General features: G+C 56.8%; 2 protein-coding genes across 4 annotated transcripts in view; one reads left to right on the top strand and one right to left on the bottom strand.

Moving 5' to 3' along the window:
- Positions 1 to 13,724, bottom strand: part of ZFYVE28 (zinc finger FYVE-type containing 28) — a 108,976-nt gene extending 95,252 nt beyond the window's left edge. Inside the window, exon 1 of one of the 3 annotated variants that reach the window (XM_045994830.1) lies at positions 13,264 to 13,724. In XM_045994830.1, the coding sequence (XP_045850786.1) occupies positions 13,264 to 13,302 (39 nt within the window). In that variant the 5' untranslated portion in view covers positions 13,303 to 13,724. The remainder of the gene's footprint in view (positions 1 to 13,263) is intronic. The other 2 variants (XM_045994823.1, XM_045994825.1) reach the window with 2 other exon arrangements.
- Positions 13,725 to 14,075: 351 nt separating this feature from the next.
- Positions 14,076 to 14,642, top strand: part of CFAP99 (cilia and flagella associated protein 99) — a 36,663-nt gene continuing 36,096 nt past the window's right edge. Inside the window, exon 1 of the mRNA XM_045997396.1 lies at positions 14,076 to 14,112. The gene's annotated coding sequence lies outside the window, so the exon portion shown is untranslated. The remainder of the gene's footprint in view (positions 14,113 to 14,642) is intronic.

The following is a 14,642-nucleotide window of genomic DNA, read 5'->3' as shown; positions in this document are numbered from 1 at the left end:
GGCTGTTTCCAGAGCTCCCTCCTGCAGCCTCTACTCTACAATCACCAAAATCTCCGGATGGGTCAGCAGCCCTTAACGAAGCTGGGCGGCAAGGGCGACCACCAGCAGCAGGGGTCCCCCCACCCCTGCCTCCGCTCCGAGTCTATGAGTCTATGAGTCTATGAGTCTATGTTACTGCTGGATCGCACAAAGCCTGTGAGAAATCAGAGGTGGGAGACAAAGCTGCCCAGGAAACAGTGCAAGCAGGTGGGAAGGCATTAGGTTTGCTGTTGAAGACAAATGTCAGCGAGGAGGGTGAGGAGGAGGGCCACATGAAGCAGTGTCCCAGAGGAGCAAATTCATAGTAAATTCCCGCCTCTATTTACCCACATCAGATCCTCTCCCGTTCCCATTAAGGGAGCTCAGTCTACTTTCCGTCAGCCTCTCAAGCTTGGGCCAGGCCTGCACACTCCACAGTGGATGGTGGGCTAACTCCCGGGAGGGCCTTACCTCCCCAGGATGGGCCCTGCTCCCCATTCAGGAGCCCCCGTGCCCCACAGCAGCCGCGTGTGCTAAGAGCCCAAGAACAGCACGCACTCTCAGACTCCTCACGGCACTGGACAAAGGGTCACCTGTCCGAGCCACAACCATGCGTACCCGAGCCTGGCTCCCAACAGGGGTCCGCAGGGATCCCAGGAAGGAAAGGATGTTATGGCTTCCAGCCAGAGGACCTTGTCGTTGGCCCAGGAGTGGGGTGTGGAAGTAACAGCAAGTGAGAAAGACAGAGTCATGCAGAGGAACACGGACCACGCCACACCGGTCCTCCAAGGATTCGCAGAGTGTGGCTCCTGGCAAGCCCGGGCCAGGGTCCAGAGGACACAGGCTGCCTAACAAGACCTCCCCAGGCCTCCGACCTCAAGGAGTTTGCTCTGGTTTACAAGCACAGACCCCCATGGGGACACTCTGCACCCCAGGGCTGAGACAGCCCAAAGGCCACAGCCTGTAGGCTGGGCAGCCAGAGGTCCCCTGTCTGGGCATCCCGTGGCTTCCTAGGCCCCACCCACCTCCACGAGCCCCCTCCATGTGTCAAGAACCACAATGGGGAAAACAGTTTAGTGGTCCCCAAAAAAGTAAGACCTAAAGTTTCCATGTGACCCAGAAATTCTGCTCCTGTGTATCTACCCAAAGGCATGAAAACATGTGTTCACAGAAAACCATGTCCATGGACATATACGGCAGCCGTATTCACAACAGCCCAGAAGAGGACCAAGCCCCCAAGTCCATGGATGGATGAATGGAGAAGCGAAAGGAAGTCTGCCCGAACTGTAGAACGTTATTCATCCTCCAAAAGGACCTTCTGACGCCCACGCCAATGTGGAGGCAGAGGCCGAGTGCCGTGCTGCGGACCAGTCGGGTGATGGGCCCAGGACAGAAGTGCACCTGACACAGCAGGTCAGAGGGCTTGGGAGGGTGGGGGTCAGGGAGGAACTGCACTGTAGACACGGGCACTCACAGCACGCTGGTACGCCAGTGCCACAGGGCTGCGCACCTTGAAGTGGCTAACTGCAGTCAGGGGAATGTCACCTAATTTTCTAAAAAATGAAAACCATATATAACAACAACAGAGCGACGACAGGCCTTGGGAACAAGCTGGATTTGTGCCCAAAAGCACATCCTTGGCAAAGGTCCAAGGTAAGCTGCCAACAGCAGGGCTGGGCCCCAGGCCCGGCTCGGTCCACACTGGGTCTGAGTCTGGGGGAGAAGCCGTGTGCCCCCACCCTCTGGGCACTCCTTCCATCCAGGTCTGTGTCTGTGACAAGTGAGCTCACCGCCAACCCTTTACCGGCGCCTTCTCAGCCTGACGAATGCCTCCCCTGGGGCGCACAAGTTTTCTTCTCCCAGGGGCAGTTCAGCAGAACGTGGTACCCCCCAGACTTTGCCAGAGCCCCATCTTGGGGCCACATGGCAGAGGTTTGGACAGAGGCTCTCTGGGGGGCCCGGGAGCCAGGGATTCTCAGGGGCACAGTTCTAGTCTGAGAGCATTTATTGCTGGAAAACAATGCCCAGGGAGTGCACTGTCCAGCCCCTGCAAGTGGGCTTAGCCAGCAAAACAGGGGGCTGTGCAAGAGACCAGCAGCCCCTGTGTCAGACGGGGGCCCTCTGGAGCTCGCTCAGTCTGTTCCACACAGCAGATCCCGGGGTACCTGGCTCATAGGAGCCGTGGCAGGCCCGACTTGCACTTTCCACGTGTTGTGGGGGACAGGCAGTCCTCCGCTGCAGGGGCAGGAGGGCAGCAGAGTCTTCCCTGGGCCTCTCCAGCTAAAGCACACTGGCCTCTGGTCAACAATGATCCCCCAGGGGGCCTCACCACATAGGTGAGGAGCCCCAGTCCTGGGCCTCTCTGCACCCCATCCTTTGCCCTGCTGGGCTCGGTGTAATGCAGACTTGCTCCAGTAGCACGGAGGCTCCTTGGAGGCTCACAGAGTTCACAGGGAGTCGTGCAAGGGTAAGGCCACGGAGAACGCTCTGTCCCAGGATGTGTGGCTAAGCATCATGCCTTCCTCTCCAAGCTGAGACTGAAGCCTAAAATTATCAGGACCACAGAACGTAACAGAGACCCACCAGGGCAGAATGCCCCAGGCATCCTCCACGTTCAAGGGTCCCAGCCAGGACTGTGTGTGTGACCCCTCTTCCTCTGATACATGGAGACTTCCTGTGCATGACCTCCATGACCCCCTAGACCACCTCCAAGTACGCAGCGCTAGAGAGTCAATCTGACAAACACGTAGGAACGGGTTAGACCAGCCCATGTCCCTCTAAGAGCTCTTGATGTGATGGAGGGTAGGCGGTCAACACCTCCTGCTGGTGAGGGAGGTGAGCGGGTATCTGTGACTCGCCCAGAAGCACCTCTAGAACTGAAGGGTCATCCCCCAGGAGCTGGCAGTCCCCACCCCCAGCTGAGGGCGGGACTACCCACAGGGGTGGAAAGGCCCCCCGAGCCTCGCCCAAGTCAAGGTCACCCTGACGGGCAGTCCGAGCCTCGACCAAGTCGAGGTCACCCTGACGGGCAGTCCCAGCCTCGGAAGCCTCAGAGGCAAGGCTGCATAGAGACCTAGCTTCCTCTCCCTTGTCCTACTCTGTCCCTGGCCAGAAGGCCTCCCAGACCCAAGCCTACTGCATACCTTCCTCGAAGAGCCTGCTCCCCAGTTTCCTCCCCTGGGCCCCCAGGCTGGGGCAGGTTCAGCCCATTTGCCTCCTGCTGAGACGCCCCTCCTTACTTCTGCTAGTTGCCTGAATATCTTCCTGGGCCTTTCCTTCCCACCCTTGAACAGAGCTGTTCTGCAGGCATCCCTTTCTACAGCGCACAGCTCTACCTTGGACACTCAGCCCAGCTCTGCCTTTTTCATTGGGGTTCACCCCATTTGCATTTACTGAGACCACTGAGAGGCGATTATTTCCATAGCTTTATTGTTTGCTTTTTATTTACTGTGCTTTCACTTTGTGCCCCACCCACCCCGTTCCCGCTGCAATGGATTGTCTGTGTCTTCTGTGTACTTCCATGTCCCTCTCAGGTCCAGTAACTAGTGTGCTGGTGATCACACACGTACCTAACTCAGGGTCACCCGCGCCCCACACCTCCTCCAGGGCCATCGAGCCTTCGAGACCTCAGCCCCCACCAGGTGCTCCTGGCTGGTAATTCTACTCCTCTTTTTTTTAGGGTTACTCCTGCCCAAGCCCCTGCTCCTCTCCACAGCACGTGGTGAGGGCTGCAAGGCTGGATGTGCCACGAGCTCCGTGCCTCCCACGCCCTCCTCTGACTCTGATCTTCCTTCTGGAGCAAGGATTCGGGGGCGGCTACGCTTTCGCCTTCATATGAAACTGTCTTCCATTTCATTCCTCGGCAGACGTAGCCCGGTGAGCCCAGAGCTCTTCCAGGGGCTGGCTCCCTGCACGCCCCCCAGGACCTCGAGTCTGCCCCTTGCTCCTGCCCCCACCATCCCTTCAGTCAGATGCACCTTGACCCTCATCCCGCCCTCTGTGGCTGGAACCTCTCAAGCCACTTGCGGAGTGAACCCCTCCCCCTCCTATGAGAGACCCCTTCCTTGGGGCTGGGGTAAGTGTTTAAGTTTCAATTCACTGACTATCTCTTTCATTGCTGAGAGTTCCAGGCCCTTGTCTGAAGGGTCCTCATGTCACCCTGTGCTTTTGTTCTCGCACCTGTTGGATTTGCTTTAAAACCTAAGTGCAGGGCACCTGGGTGGCTCAGTTGGTTAAGCAACTGCCTTCAGCTCAGGTCATGGTCCCCGAGTCCTGGGATCGAGTTCCGCATCAGGCTCCCTGCTCCATGGGGAGTCTGCTCCCTCTGACCTTCTCCCCTCTCATGCTCTCTCTGTCTCTCTCTCAAATAAATAAATAAAATCTTTAAAAATAAAAAATAAAAATAAATGAAATAAAACCTAAATGCGTTCAGCCCCTGATTCTGGCTTGGGAAATCCACATTCTCATGTCATGTAACTTTTTTCCCATGAATTCCACGCCGGACATATGGCAGGAGCGGTTTCCAGGACAATTTCATTTACTCTGCCGGGCACCCCAGTGACACCGAGCACCAACCCAGGCACAGGGGAGGTCAGAGTTTTCCTAGCTGCTTGTCCCAAAGGCCACAGCTTTATGTGTGACCCCCTCTAACCCGCCCCGGCCCCGTGCTTCCCCTCCTCCCTGTCTCTAGGCCCTAGACCACCATGCACAGTGTTCCCCAGGAGCCAGGATTTCCCTGTCCCTGAACACAGCTGGGGGGCGGGGGGGAGGCTAGCCCTTGGAGACCAGGCAGGGGACGCCTGTGACTTCAGAGCAGGGTTCAGGAGGCCCAGACACTCCTGCTGTGGCCCTGAGACTCCATTCAGCCTCCAGAAGAACAGGAGGCATGCAGAGAGGGACCCAGCTGACAGACACACAGCCCCCTGCCAACTGAGGCCACAGAAGAGAGCCAGGAGAGAGCAGCTGAGTCCCACCCACATGTGGCCCACAAAACCGGATGACTATTCTGGTTCTCACAGCAGTGCTCTCAGCCCTGGCCGCCGGCTCCTTCGCTCCCAGCACCCAAGCCAGCTCGGTACCTGTGACTCAGCATTCCTGGGCACTGGCAGTGGTGGGGTCCACTCTGACCAGGCCAGCCACATGGAGCCCCAGGTCCACCGTCCTTGCCTTCACCATTCACATGGACATTCCATGGGCACCCTGAATGCCGCCCCCAGGCCCTTCACTCCACTGGTCTTCTCCTGCACTCCCCTCCAGAGAATAGCACCCCTCTATCTCCCCGCCAGTCCTCTCTCTCCCAGACTCCTGGCTACCATCCCTTCACCTGAGCCTTGGCCAGGCCTCTGTCAACAGACCGGCTTCCAGGGTCTCCCCACCTAATCTACTCTCTCACCTGACAAGAGGGATACATTATGCCCCCCACCCTCCCTGGAGAGCCCATGACTGATCACCACCTGCAGGGACCCCCACCCAGTCCCCTGACCCTTCCCGCACCACTTGCACACACATATCCACATCCTGGTGCTTGCCCTGCGTGATGCCCAGCACTCTTCCCACCTGCTCTGCCAGGCGCCCCCCCCTTTGCACACCTAGACCCCTGAAACCCCCCACAAGCAGGCTCAGGGTGTGAGCGCCGCACACAGCCAGGACTGGCTCTTCCCAGGGCAGCTCCGGGCAACAGGCTCTGGCTTCAGAAAGCTGACAGAAGTAGGCCTTAAGGACAAGCCCTAACACACAGGACGCCTCCCTGCTGTCTTCGAGATACCCCGGGACAGAGGGTCCTGGCAGGGCTCAGGGCGGGACGGCAGGGAACAGGGACACGAGGGTCTCTCATCAGTGGCAATGAGATCCCCAGTGAGGTGGCTGGGGGGGTGGCCTGGTAGGGGTCGTTTCAGAGAGCCTCAGGGTGCCAAGCCCCTCAGGAAACCCAGTCCCGAGCATCTCTTTACTTGGCTGCAAATGTCCTTTCCCTTGATTACCTCTAAAAATGTCACAGTTCTCAAAGAACTCTCAAGAACTGCTAAAATTTTTGTATTGAGGTGAAATTCACATAAGATTGCATTACCCACTGTAAAGTGTGCTTTTCAGTGGCAGTACATGGCAAGACTCATCCATGTGACAACCCAAATGGCCTTTTCCTGGCTGAATAACATTCTGTCGTGTGGACAGACCACACTTCATTTACTCATTCACTGTTGGAGGACAGTCGGGCTGCTGGCATCTTCTGGCTGTTAGGTAGAATGTTGTTATAAACGTGGGTATGCAATGCTAAATGTATCTGACATGAAAGTACTTGATTCTGCTTCTAGACTTCTAGACCTTTTTTTACAATTACAATATCCTAAAAATCACAGGAAACATTCTCAAAAATGAAAAACCCAAAGGAAAAATGGCTGCCCTAAAGACACTGTGCCCATAGCGGATGGGTATGAAAACCCCTTTTCCCCAAGAACCCAGCATACGATGGTTGGCGGTCATGGGGGTGGTCACGGGAGATCATCGGCAAACCCCCCAGGGCAGAGAGTTATGGAGCAGAGCCCCTGTGCAGAGCTCAAAGGACCCCTCAGCCATGAAGGGAGCCCCACTTGCAGTGCCCCCAACATTCCCCTGCCTCCACCCAGCACAAAACAAGGAGAAATGGAAGAACTTTTAAAATACTTACTGTAAGAAGGAAAAAAACCTTCCATTCATCTTACCCAACTACTCTACATAAATTACCATAATATGAAACGTTCTATTCTACTTCTGCTTAATCTATTCAGATCAGTTAAAAAAAAAATCCATTCATTTTTGTCTTCCTCCTTCAAACAGTTGAATTGCCCATCAATATCTAAGTTTCTTTGCAATCCAACTGTGAAAAGTACAAAAGCAATTGTTTCATCAAATGGGACTCATGCAAACACCAATGACAGCTTCGGTTCCTTCCTGCAGGAAACACACAGCTCAGGACTGAGGTGCTTGCGAACTCTGGGGCCAAACAGACTGGAGTTCAAACCTTGCCTGCCCTTGTCCTGGCTGCGAAGGTTAACATCTCATGTCTGAGATCTCGTTTGTACAATGGGGAAGAGCAAATGTTAACAAGCACCCCCAAAACCTTAGCGCCTTAGCCAATAGAGCTCCATCCCCCCGAGCTGTCATTTACACCCAGCCTTGGCCACCACATAGCTCCAGCATCCTCTACAGGATCTCGAGGCTCTGGCCAAGGAATGGGGCTCACTGGCCACAGGAGGAAGGCTTGATAGGTTTGGGGGCCAGACCTGACACGGTGGAACCCAGTGGTGCCCACAAGGGCTAAAACCCGGCCCCCGCTTCTCCCTGGAGAGGCAATGCCAGGAAGCTGGTGAGCACACGGCTGCATCTCAGCTCCAGGAGGGCACAGAGGCGGGTCACTGTTACTCATCCTTGTCATTATTTGTGACCAGGCCCAACGGGATGCCTGAGGTGTCCTGAGTCAGGGTCTGTTCCCAGCAACCCAGTAACCAATGAGCCACAGAAAGTGAGGGTGGGGAGGCAGCATGCATCTTTTAGGATAGTTTTATACTCAGATCCACCTGGAAGTCACCAGAAACCTCAGTGATGGTGGATTCCATAAGATACATGCATGGTCCTGCCTTCAGTCCAAACCCGCGAGCGCCGCTGACGTGGACAGCGGTCACTTCCTGAGCCACTCCTATGAGCGCCTGACAGAGATGATCTCCTCAAGTTCCCCACCTCAAATGGGGAAACTGAGGCACAGCACGGGGCAGGAGGGGGTGAGGATTCCCATCCAGGCCCCAGTGTGGGAGCCTCTGCTGCCTTGTCTGTGGCCTCCACATTGTTTGGACACACATGCCACAGTGGTCAGTCACGACAGGACAATGAGGACAGGAGGTGGCTGCTGCCCACGCACGCCAGGTACCCACTTTCATGAGCCAGGGTCACTCCCCATCACCCACCTTTGCACGGGTGCATGCAGACCCCTCGGAAGCCGTGGTGGCCCAGTGCCATCAATGCCAAGGATGGCAGAGAACTACTGAGTCATTCACAGGCTCTTAGATGTGCGTCCTCACACATTTAAAAGAAGCCTCTTTGGGGTTCTGGGAATTCCTGGCAGCTTTAGGAGAGGGACTAGTGCATCCTGAAATTATGCGTCACTTCTTAAGGTCGAATATAATTACCCAGCAGGCTTCCCATTCAGAGCAGGGGGCAGCACACCGACCGCTGGACTCTGAGGCCAGATACCAATTAGGCGACCCTGAAGATCCCCGCCTGTGACCCACCCACTTAGCAGAAAGCCTATTGGACACTTCCCGTTAGTACACTGCTCTGACCGTAGACTGCAGCCCTAACTGGTGACATCAGAGCTGGCAGAGACATGACACTCACCACCCCCAGCCACTCAGCCTCTCCCCGGCCTGCAGATGCCGACGGCACAGGGCTAGTGCGGGAAGCCACACACAGGAACACAGCAGAGCCTGGAAAATGGGACTGAGCCTCCCGCCAAGTCACGCCTGCACCACTGGCGGGGTGGGCTCCGCAAGCCCCCTGCAGGGCCAGGGGACCTCTGGAGCTCTCCCACGTGCCAGCGGCCGCTCAGTGCTGCTACAGCCGAGGGCAGGCTCTCTGGAAGGGGCCCGTGCCTTCCAAATTCAGGGCTGACAGAGATGGGTGTGTGGGCCAGCCAAGCCCGCTGTGACTCAGCACTGCCTAGCCTCTTTCCCAGGACTCCCTGAGCCCCCCTCTGCCCGGCACCTGCTGGCAAAGGGAGCTCGGGCCTGGCACAACCGGCGTGGCCAGGCTTCCCAGAACACTGGCTTCCCAGCAGCTCACCTCAGAGAGAAACAGAGGGAAGCAAGCTACCCCGAGGACAACCTCAGCCGTAGCTGGGTACTCAGACCACATCAGCTGAAGATCAATCCGTCCGCAGCCTTATGCACGTTCACATTAAAACCCCAAGCCCCTGAAATGGTGTCTGCAGCCAGCACCAGGCTCCAACAGGGAAATCGAGGCACATACCAATGCTACCCTCCCAGACCCAGAGGCTGCAGGACCCCAGTGGAGGGAAGACCACACATCTTTCCGGCCTCCACCGCAAACCCCCCTATGCTGCCCTGTGCCTTGGGGTCGGCTGATGCCCTGGCTGTGTTTCTCCAGGCCTCTGTAGAGGAGCCCTGAGAGGATGACCAGTCTAGGAAACATCTGTGCACCCTGGGGCCACGCAGACACAAACCCAGGCCTTTCCTGTGGCTCTGTGACCTGCTGGGTTACTACCCAGAGGGCTCCTACCTGCCACTGCTGTCCCATGGTCCAGCCCCCTCTGCCAGGTGGTCAAGAGGGCCAGCTCCATGGCCAGGACTAGGTGGCCAGGGACTCTGGAAACCAGGAGGGACCCCAGACAGAGCTCTGGAGCCCCTAGCCCACTGAGGCTGGGGTAAGCCAACAACCACCGGCAGGAAGTTCCACAAACACCCCATCTGGGCGTACACCCAGGCAGACTTCACAGAGCTCATAGAGTCCTTCCAGAAAGCACACATACCCATTCCATTACTCAGGCTTCTCTTTAAGAATCCTGAATACTGAATACTGAAAGTTTTCAGATAAACATCGCCCACTAAAGCACTGTATTTCCAAGGAAAGTTAATGAACCACACCCAGAAGTGGTTTGGGGGTGAGATGAGAGAGCTCACCATGGGGTGCATGGCTGAGCGGGGCAACCCCCATCCAGCTGGACAGCATCGCCTACCCACCCATCCAGTCCTTCCTCAAAGATGGAAAGCACAAATTTAACCTGTGCCATCATAAGGATGCTCTTTGACAGTGGCCAAGACATCCTGGCTGGGCCCAGTATGGGACCCCTTCAGCCATGCCACCATCTCACCCCTTAGCACAGTAACTGGGCATCAACAAGAAACTTATAAGCCAGCAAGAAACACAAGCATAATATTTTTCCTTCAAATGAAGACACCAACTATTCCAAAAGGTTTCACCTTTTTAAAGTTAATTACTGGGGTTTCTGGGCGGCTCAGTCGATTAAGTATCTGCCTTTGGCTCAGGTCATGATCCCAGGGTCCAAAATCGAGTCCAGTAACGGGCTCTAGGGCTTCTGCTTCTCCCTCTCCTTCTGCCTGACACTCCCCCTGCTTGTGCTCATGCTCTTGCGCTCTCTCAACTAAATAAATAAAATCTTCAAAAAAAAAAAATTTTTTTTTTAAATTAAGTTAACTCAGGGCGCCTGGGTGGCTCAGTGGGTTAAGCCTCTGCCTTCAGCTCAGGTCATGATCTCAGGGTCTTGGGATCGAGCCCCACATCGGGCTCTCTGTGCAGCAGGGAGCCTGCTTCCTCCTCTCTCTCTCTCTCTGCCTGCCTCTCTGTCTACTTGTGATCTCTGTCTGTCAAATAAATAAATAAAATCTTTTAAAAAAATTAAATTAAGTTAACTCTTTCTTGGAAAGATTTTCCCTAAACAAAAGCCAAAAAAAGCACATCACCAACATCATGAAGGACAGGTTGATAAGCACACAGCTTTCACCATCCAGGTAATATGGACAAATCTGCCTTAAAGAAACTGCCTTAAAGAAAATAAATGGAAAAATGAGAGATGGGTAATGTCGTTTTAACATTAAACAAGTGTATTGTACATCAGGTTTTTTTTTTTTAGTCAACTGAGGTGCTTATTAATGATTCAGATATCAAAAATTTTAAGTGTCAGAATGTTTTAAAGCATTTCTAAGTGCTTTTTTCAACTGCAAGAACAATGAGTATTTTTGGCTTCAGAATATTTTCCACTGTATTGTAATGAACAAGCAGCTCAGTGTTCGGCTTTAAACCAAAGCAGGGATTACATCAAGAATGCAGTTTGAATTGTGCATCTATCTAAATACAAAAGTGGGGGGAAAAATCCTAACTGCAGGCCACAGTTTCCCCCAGACACATCCCCCCACAGCTAACGCTCACACTTCTGCTCCTCCAGCCCACAATCTTCCCAGGACTGAGTCTGTGCTCTCTTGTGCCCAATGGGTTAAATTAGAATGGTAGGGGAAACAAAATTCAATTCAGAAACCAAGACAAAAGTCTGAACTTTGCTTGAAAAATGAAAGGCTACTTCGGTGAGACCTAACATATTCTACCCCTTCAAACAATCAAGACATTTAACTCCAAAGACAGATCTCAAATAAGAGACAGCCCAAACTCAAGCTGACCGCAGGGCAGTATGCCACAGCCAGATGCAAAGACCTCAAGTGCAGGTGTGTCTTTGAGTCCAAGGTTCAGGGACAAATACCAGACCCACGACCTGAGACGACACGGAGGACCCGATGAACCATGACCCCATCCTTCCCCTGTAGCTGGATTCTCCATCACGACTCTCTCCCTTGTCCAGGCCAGTCCCTGGACCTTGCCTTGGAAGGGCAGCTACTTGCCGAAGAGCAAAAACTAGGGACACCATTCTTAATTCCCAGGCACAACCTCAAGGGCAGTATCATTTTCCACTTTTAAAGACTTTTCCCTAAACTGAAACAGGCAGGGCCACTGAAAGTATGCAGTTATTAATGAAACAGATGGCCCACAATTACTTTTCCTCCCCTTCCAACAATACGATACAGTTACGTGATCCTGGAAGCAAGGCCACTGCAGACCCGTAGCTGGGAAAGTCATCCCAGAGCCCCTGGACTCCTGACAGAGTGTTTCTGGAAACACCAGAATGTTACTTGACCTATGGTACATTTCCCCCGCCAGCCCTTGCTGGCATACACACTGAAAAAAGAACACTGCGGACCACCCTAGAAATGACCTTTCGGCAGGCATACTAGATTTTTCCTTAACTGGGGACAAAGGTCACACAAGCAAAAAGCCATTCCTTGTCCAGATAACTTGTGCAGAGCCTGCCACCTTCCCAGGCAACCTACAGCAGGATGGCAGGGGACGGAGACTGACCTGGGGGGAACTGCAGCCAGGAGTGGTTGGGTGGGAAATGGCAGAAGTCAGGGCGGTCCCATACCACACGCAGACCCGGGGAGCACCAGGGTCGCAGGGACAAGGAGAGGCTACATGACAAGGAGGTTGGAGCGGGAGGGAGGCTGCCCCTGGCAGGGAAGAACCCGGCTCCTCTCCGGGTGAGGCCAAGGAGGAGCAAGGCGCACCGCTGGCATCCTAAACCTTCAACCCAACGCTCCGGAGAACTCTCTGACCCCAAACACAGAACGCACAAACCCCGCAGATCCCTGGGCTCATCCTAGGACCCGGGGCGCCTGTCTCCCAAACAGACCTGCTGCCTCCCCCGACTGGGCGTCCCCAAAGGGCACGGATTTAAAGAAACCCCCACCCTGAGAGACCACCGACGCCGGGAAGGGCGGGGAAGCCGGATCCAGAAAAGCGGTCAGCGCGGGGGCAGCAGCGGGCTCCTCAGATCGGTCAGTGCCACTGCGGCCTCCATGTCCCTAGGTCGTTGGGTGACCCCATCCGAGAGGTATCGCCCCCAGCCAGGCCCCCAGCGCTCCCGCCCCGCCGTGCCGGCCCCCAGCTTGCGGCCGGGACCCTGCGCCCTGCACAGCCGCCCCCAGCCCCGCGCGGGCCAAAGCGGACAAGAGCCCGGGCTGGTGCGGGGACGCAGCGCCCGCAGTGCGACTGGCGCAGCCAACGGGGCGCGGGGCGCGCCGCCGGGACCCCGACCCCGCGGCCGGGGAAGGCACCCGTCCTGGATTCGAGAGTAAGCGGGTGGGCACAGGCCAAGAACAGGGCCGAGGGGCGGATCAGCGCTAGTTCAGGAAGGCAGGTCCGGGGCAGCGGGACCCGGGAAGAGGAAAAATGGGGGTCCCCTCCGAACCTGGGGGAGTGGAGAGAGGGTCTCCTCTGGAGTGCGGCGGGAGGAGCAAGGAGGCACACTCTGGGCCCAGGATAACGGGGGCGGGCAGAAGAATGAGGGAGCCCTCGGGTGCAGGGAAGAGGCATGGAAAGGTCCCTCCGGGACCCAGGAGAAGTAGGAGGGGTCGGCTTTGGGTTGTGGGCCGGGGACCACGGGATGCCAGCCGGGCGCCACGCAGGACAGGGATGAGCAGGGAGCTGGGCACGTCCCTGCCGCGGCAGAGGGGAAAGAGCGCTCAGGTCCGCGCGCGAGAGCAGGAGACTCCAGGACTCCGCCGGGAAAGGGGTGGGAGAGGCGGAACCCGCCGCAGGGGTCCCGCGGCCGCGCGTGCAGGTCGCGGAGTGGAGGTCAGGGGTGTCGCGGCAGGCGAGAGAGGGCCAGTCACGCGAGGAGGGGCGGGCGCTCACCTTGGGTTTGTACAGCCACTTTCGGAACCTGTTCATCATCGTCGCGCCGCGCGGACCCGGCCCCGAGGCCCTCGCCTCCGCAGCGCTGCGCCCCGCCCCGCTGCGGCGCGGGGCGGACGCGGGGGCAGGGCCGGGCCGGGGCCCGCGCGGTGCCTGGGCGGCTGGCGCGAGCGGGGCCGGGCGCTGGGCCTGGCGGAGGGCGGCGGACAGGTGCGCGGGGCGGGTGCGTGGCCGGAGATGCTCCGCGAGCGGCGCGCAGGGCGGACCCGCAGCCCCGCAGCAGGCGAACCGGCGGGCGGACAGACGTGGGCACCCGGGAGCCGGCTCCTCGCGGCTCACTGACACCCCGCACCTCGCCGGCCACCGAGCCGCGCGCCGCACATGCGCCGATGCGCCGCGAGCCCCCTGCCCGCCGCTGGTATCCGAGGCCGCCCAATCCCGCGGCGCCGTGCCGCGCCCCGCCCGAGGCGCGCTCCCCGAGGGCTACCCAGCGCTCCCGGGAACGGCGAAAAACTACAAGTCCCGATGGGCATTGCGGGGAGGCGGGGCCCTGGGCTCGCCGCCCTTGGCCCCGCAGGGGGCGCTGTGCATTCTGGGGCTTGTAGTCTTTCCGCAGGGAGCGCCGGAGCGTGCAGGCCGGTTGCTGGGTGACGACGTCCAAACTGCGCCCGTGCGCACACCCCCTGCCCTGGCTAGTGGCGGAGGTCCGGGCTGAGCAGGCGTGAAGTGGGGAACCCTCCTGGATTTGTGAGACCTGCCGCACTCGCTGGCCCTGGCATCTGCTGTGGCTGCGGGTGGAAGTGGGACGGGAGGTTGGGCGGCAGGAGCGCCCGCGAAGCCGGCCCTCAGGTAGGAGGTGGGAAGGAAGCAGGTAGGGAGCCGATAGGGAGGAGGGCGAGGCGCGTCCCCTCAGCACCAGCGCCTCTCTCCAGCAGCTTCCCAAGGTCTGCAGGCGGTGCTCATCCTCCTTGCTCCTCATCTTGCTTTCGCTGACCACCTTTCTGGGCTTCTTCCCAGCTCCTTGATTAAAGTTAACTGTGCTTTTGTTTTCTTTTTAATCGCCAAAATAAACGGTGCTTTTTCTAAAGATTTTTACCATATTCACTACTTCCCCCAACCCTGCCCTAATTTGGATCCATAAAGACAATCACCAAAATCTAAAAACCTATTATGTATCAAGCAGAGCGCTAAAAACAAATGTGTTGAATGCAAAAAAACTTAAATTCCCATTGGCAGCTGGAGAAACTGAGGGAGAAGACGCTGCTGTGCTCTTGGCTGTAGGAAAGGGTCCAGATCAAGGACAGCAGTCCCCCAGCAGCTTTGCACTTTCCCCTGACCCCACCCAGCACCTCTTCTCTGGGTGTTCTGAAATGTGCAGA

Source organism: Meles meles, chromosome 2, assembly GCF_922984935.1.
Source record: "Meles meles chromosome 2, mMelMel3.1 paternal haplotype, whole genome shotgun sequence".
In the NCBI taxonomy this organism is placed as follows: domain Eukaryota; kingdom Metazoa; phylum Chordata; class Mammalia; order Carnivora; family Mustelidae; genus Meles; species Meles meles.
The sequence above is the reverse complement of the archived record's forward strand: the minus strand, read 5'-3'. Positions and strand labels throughout refer to the sequence as shown.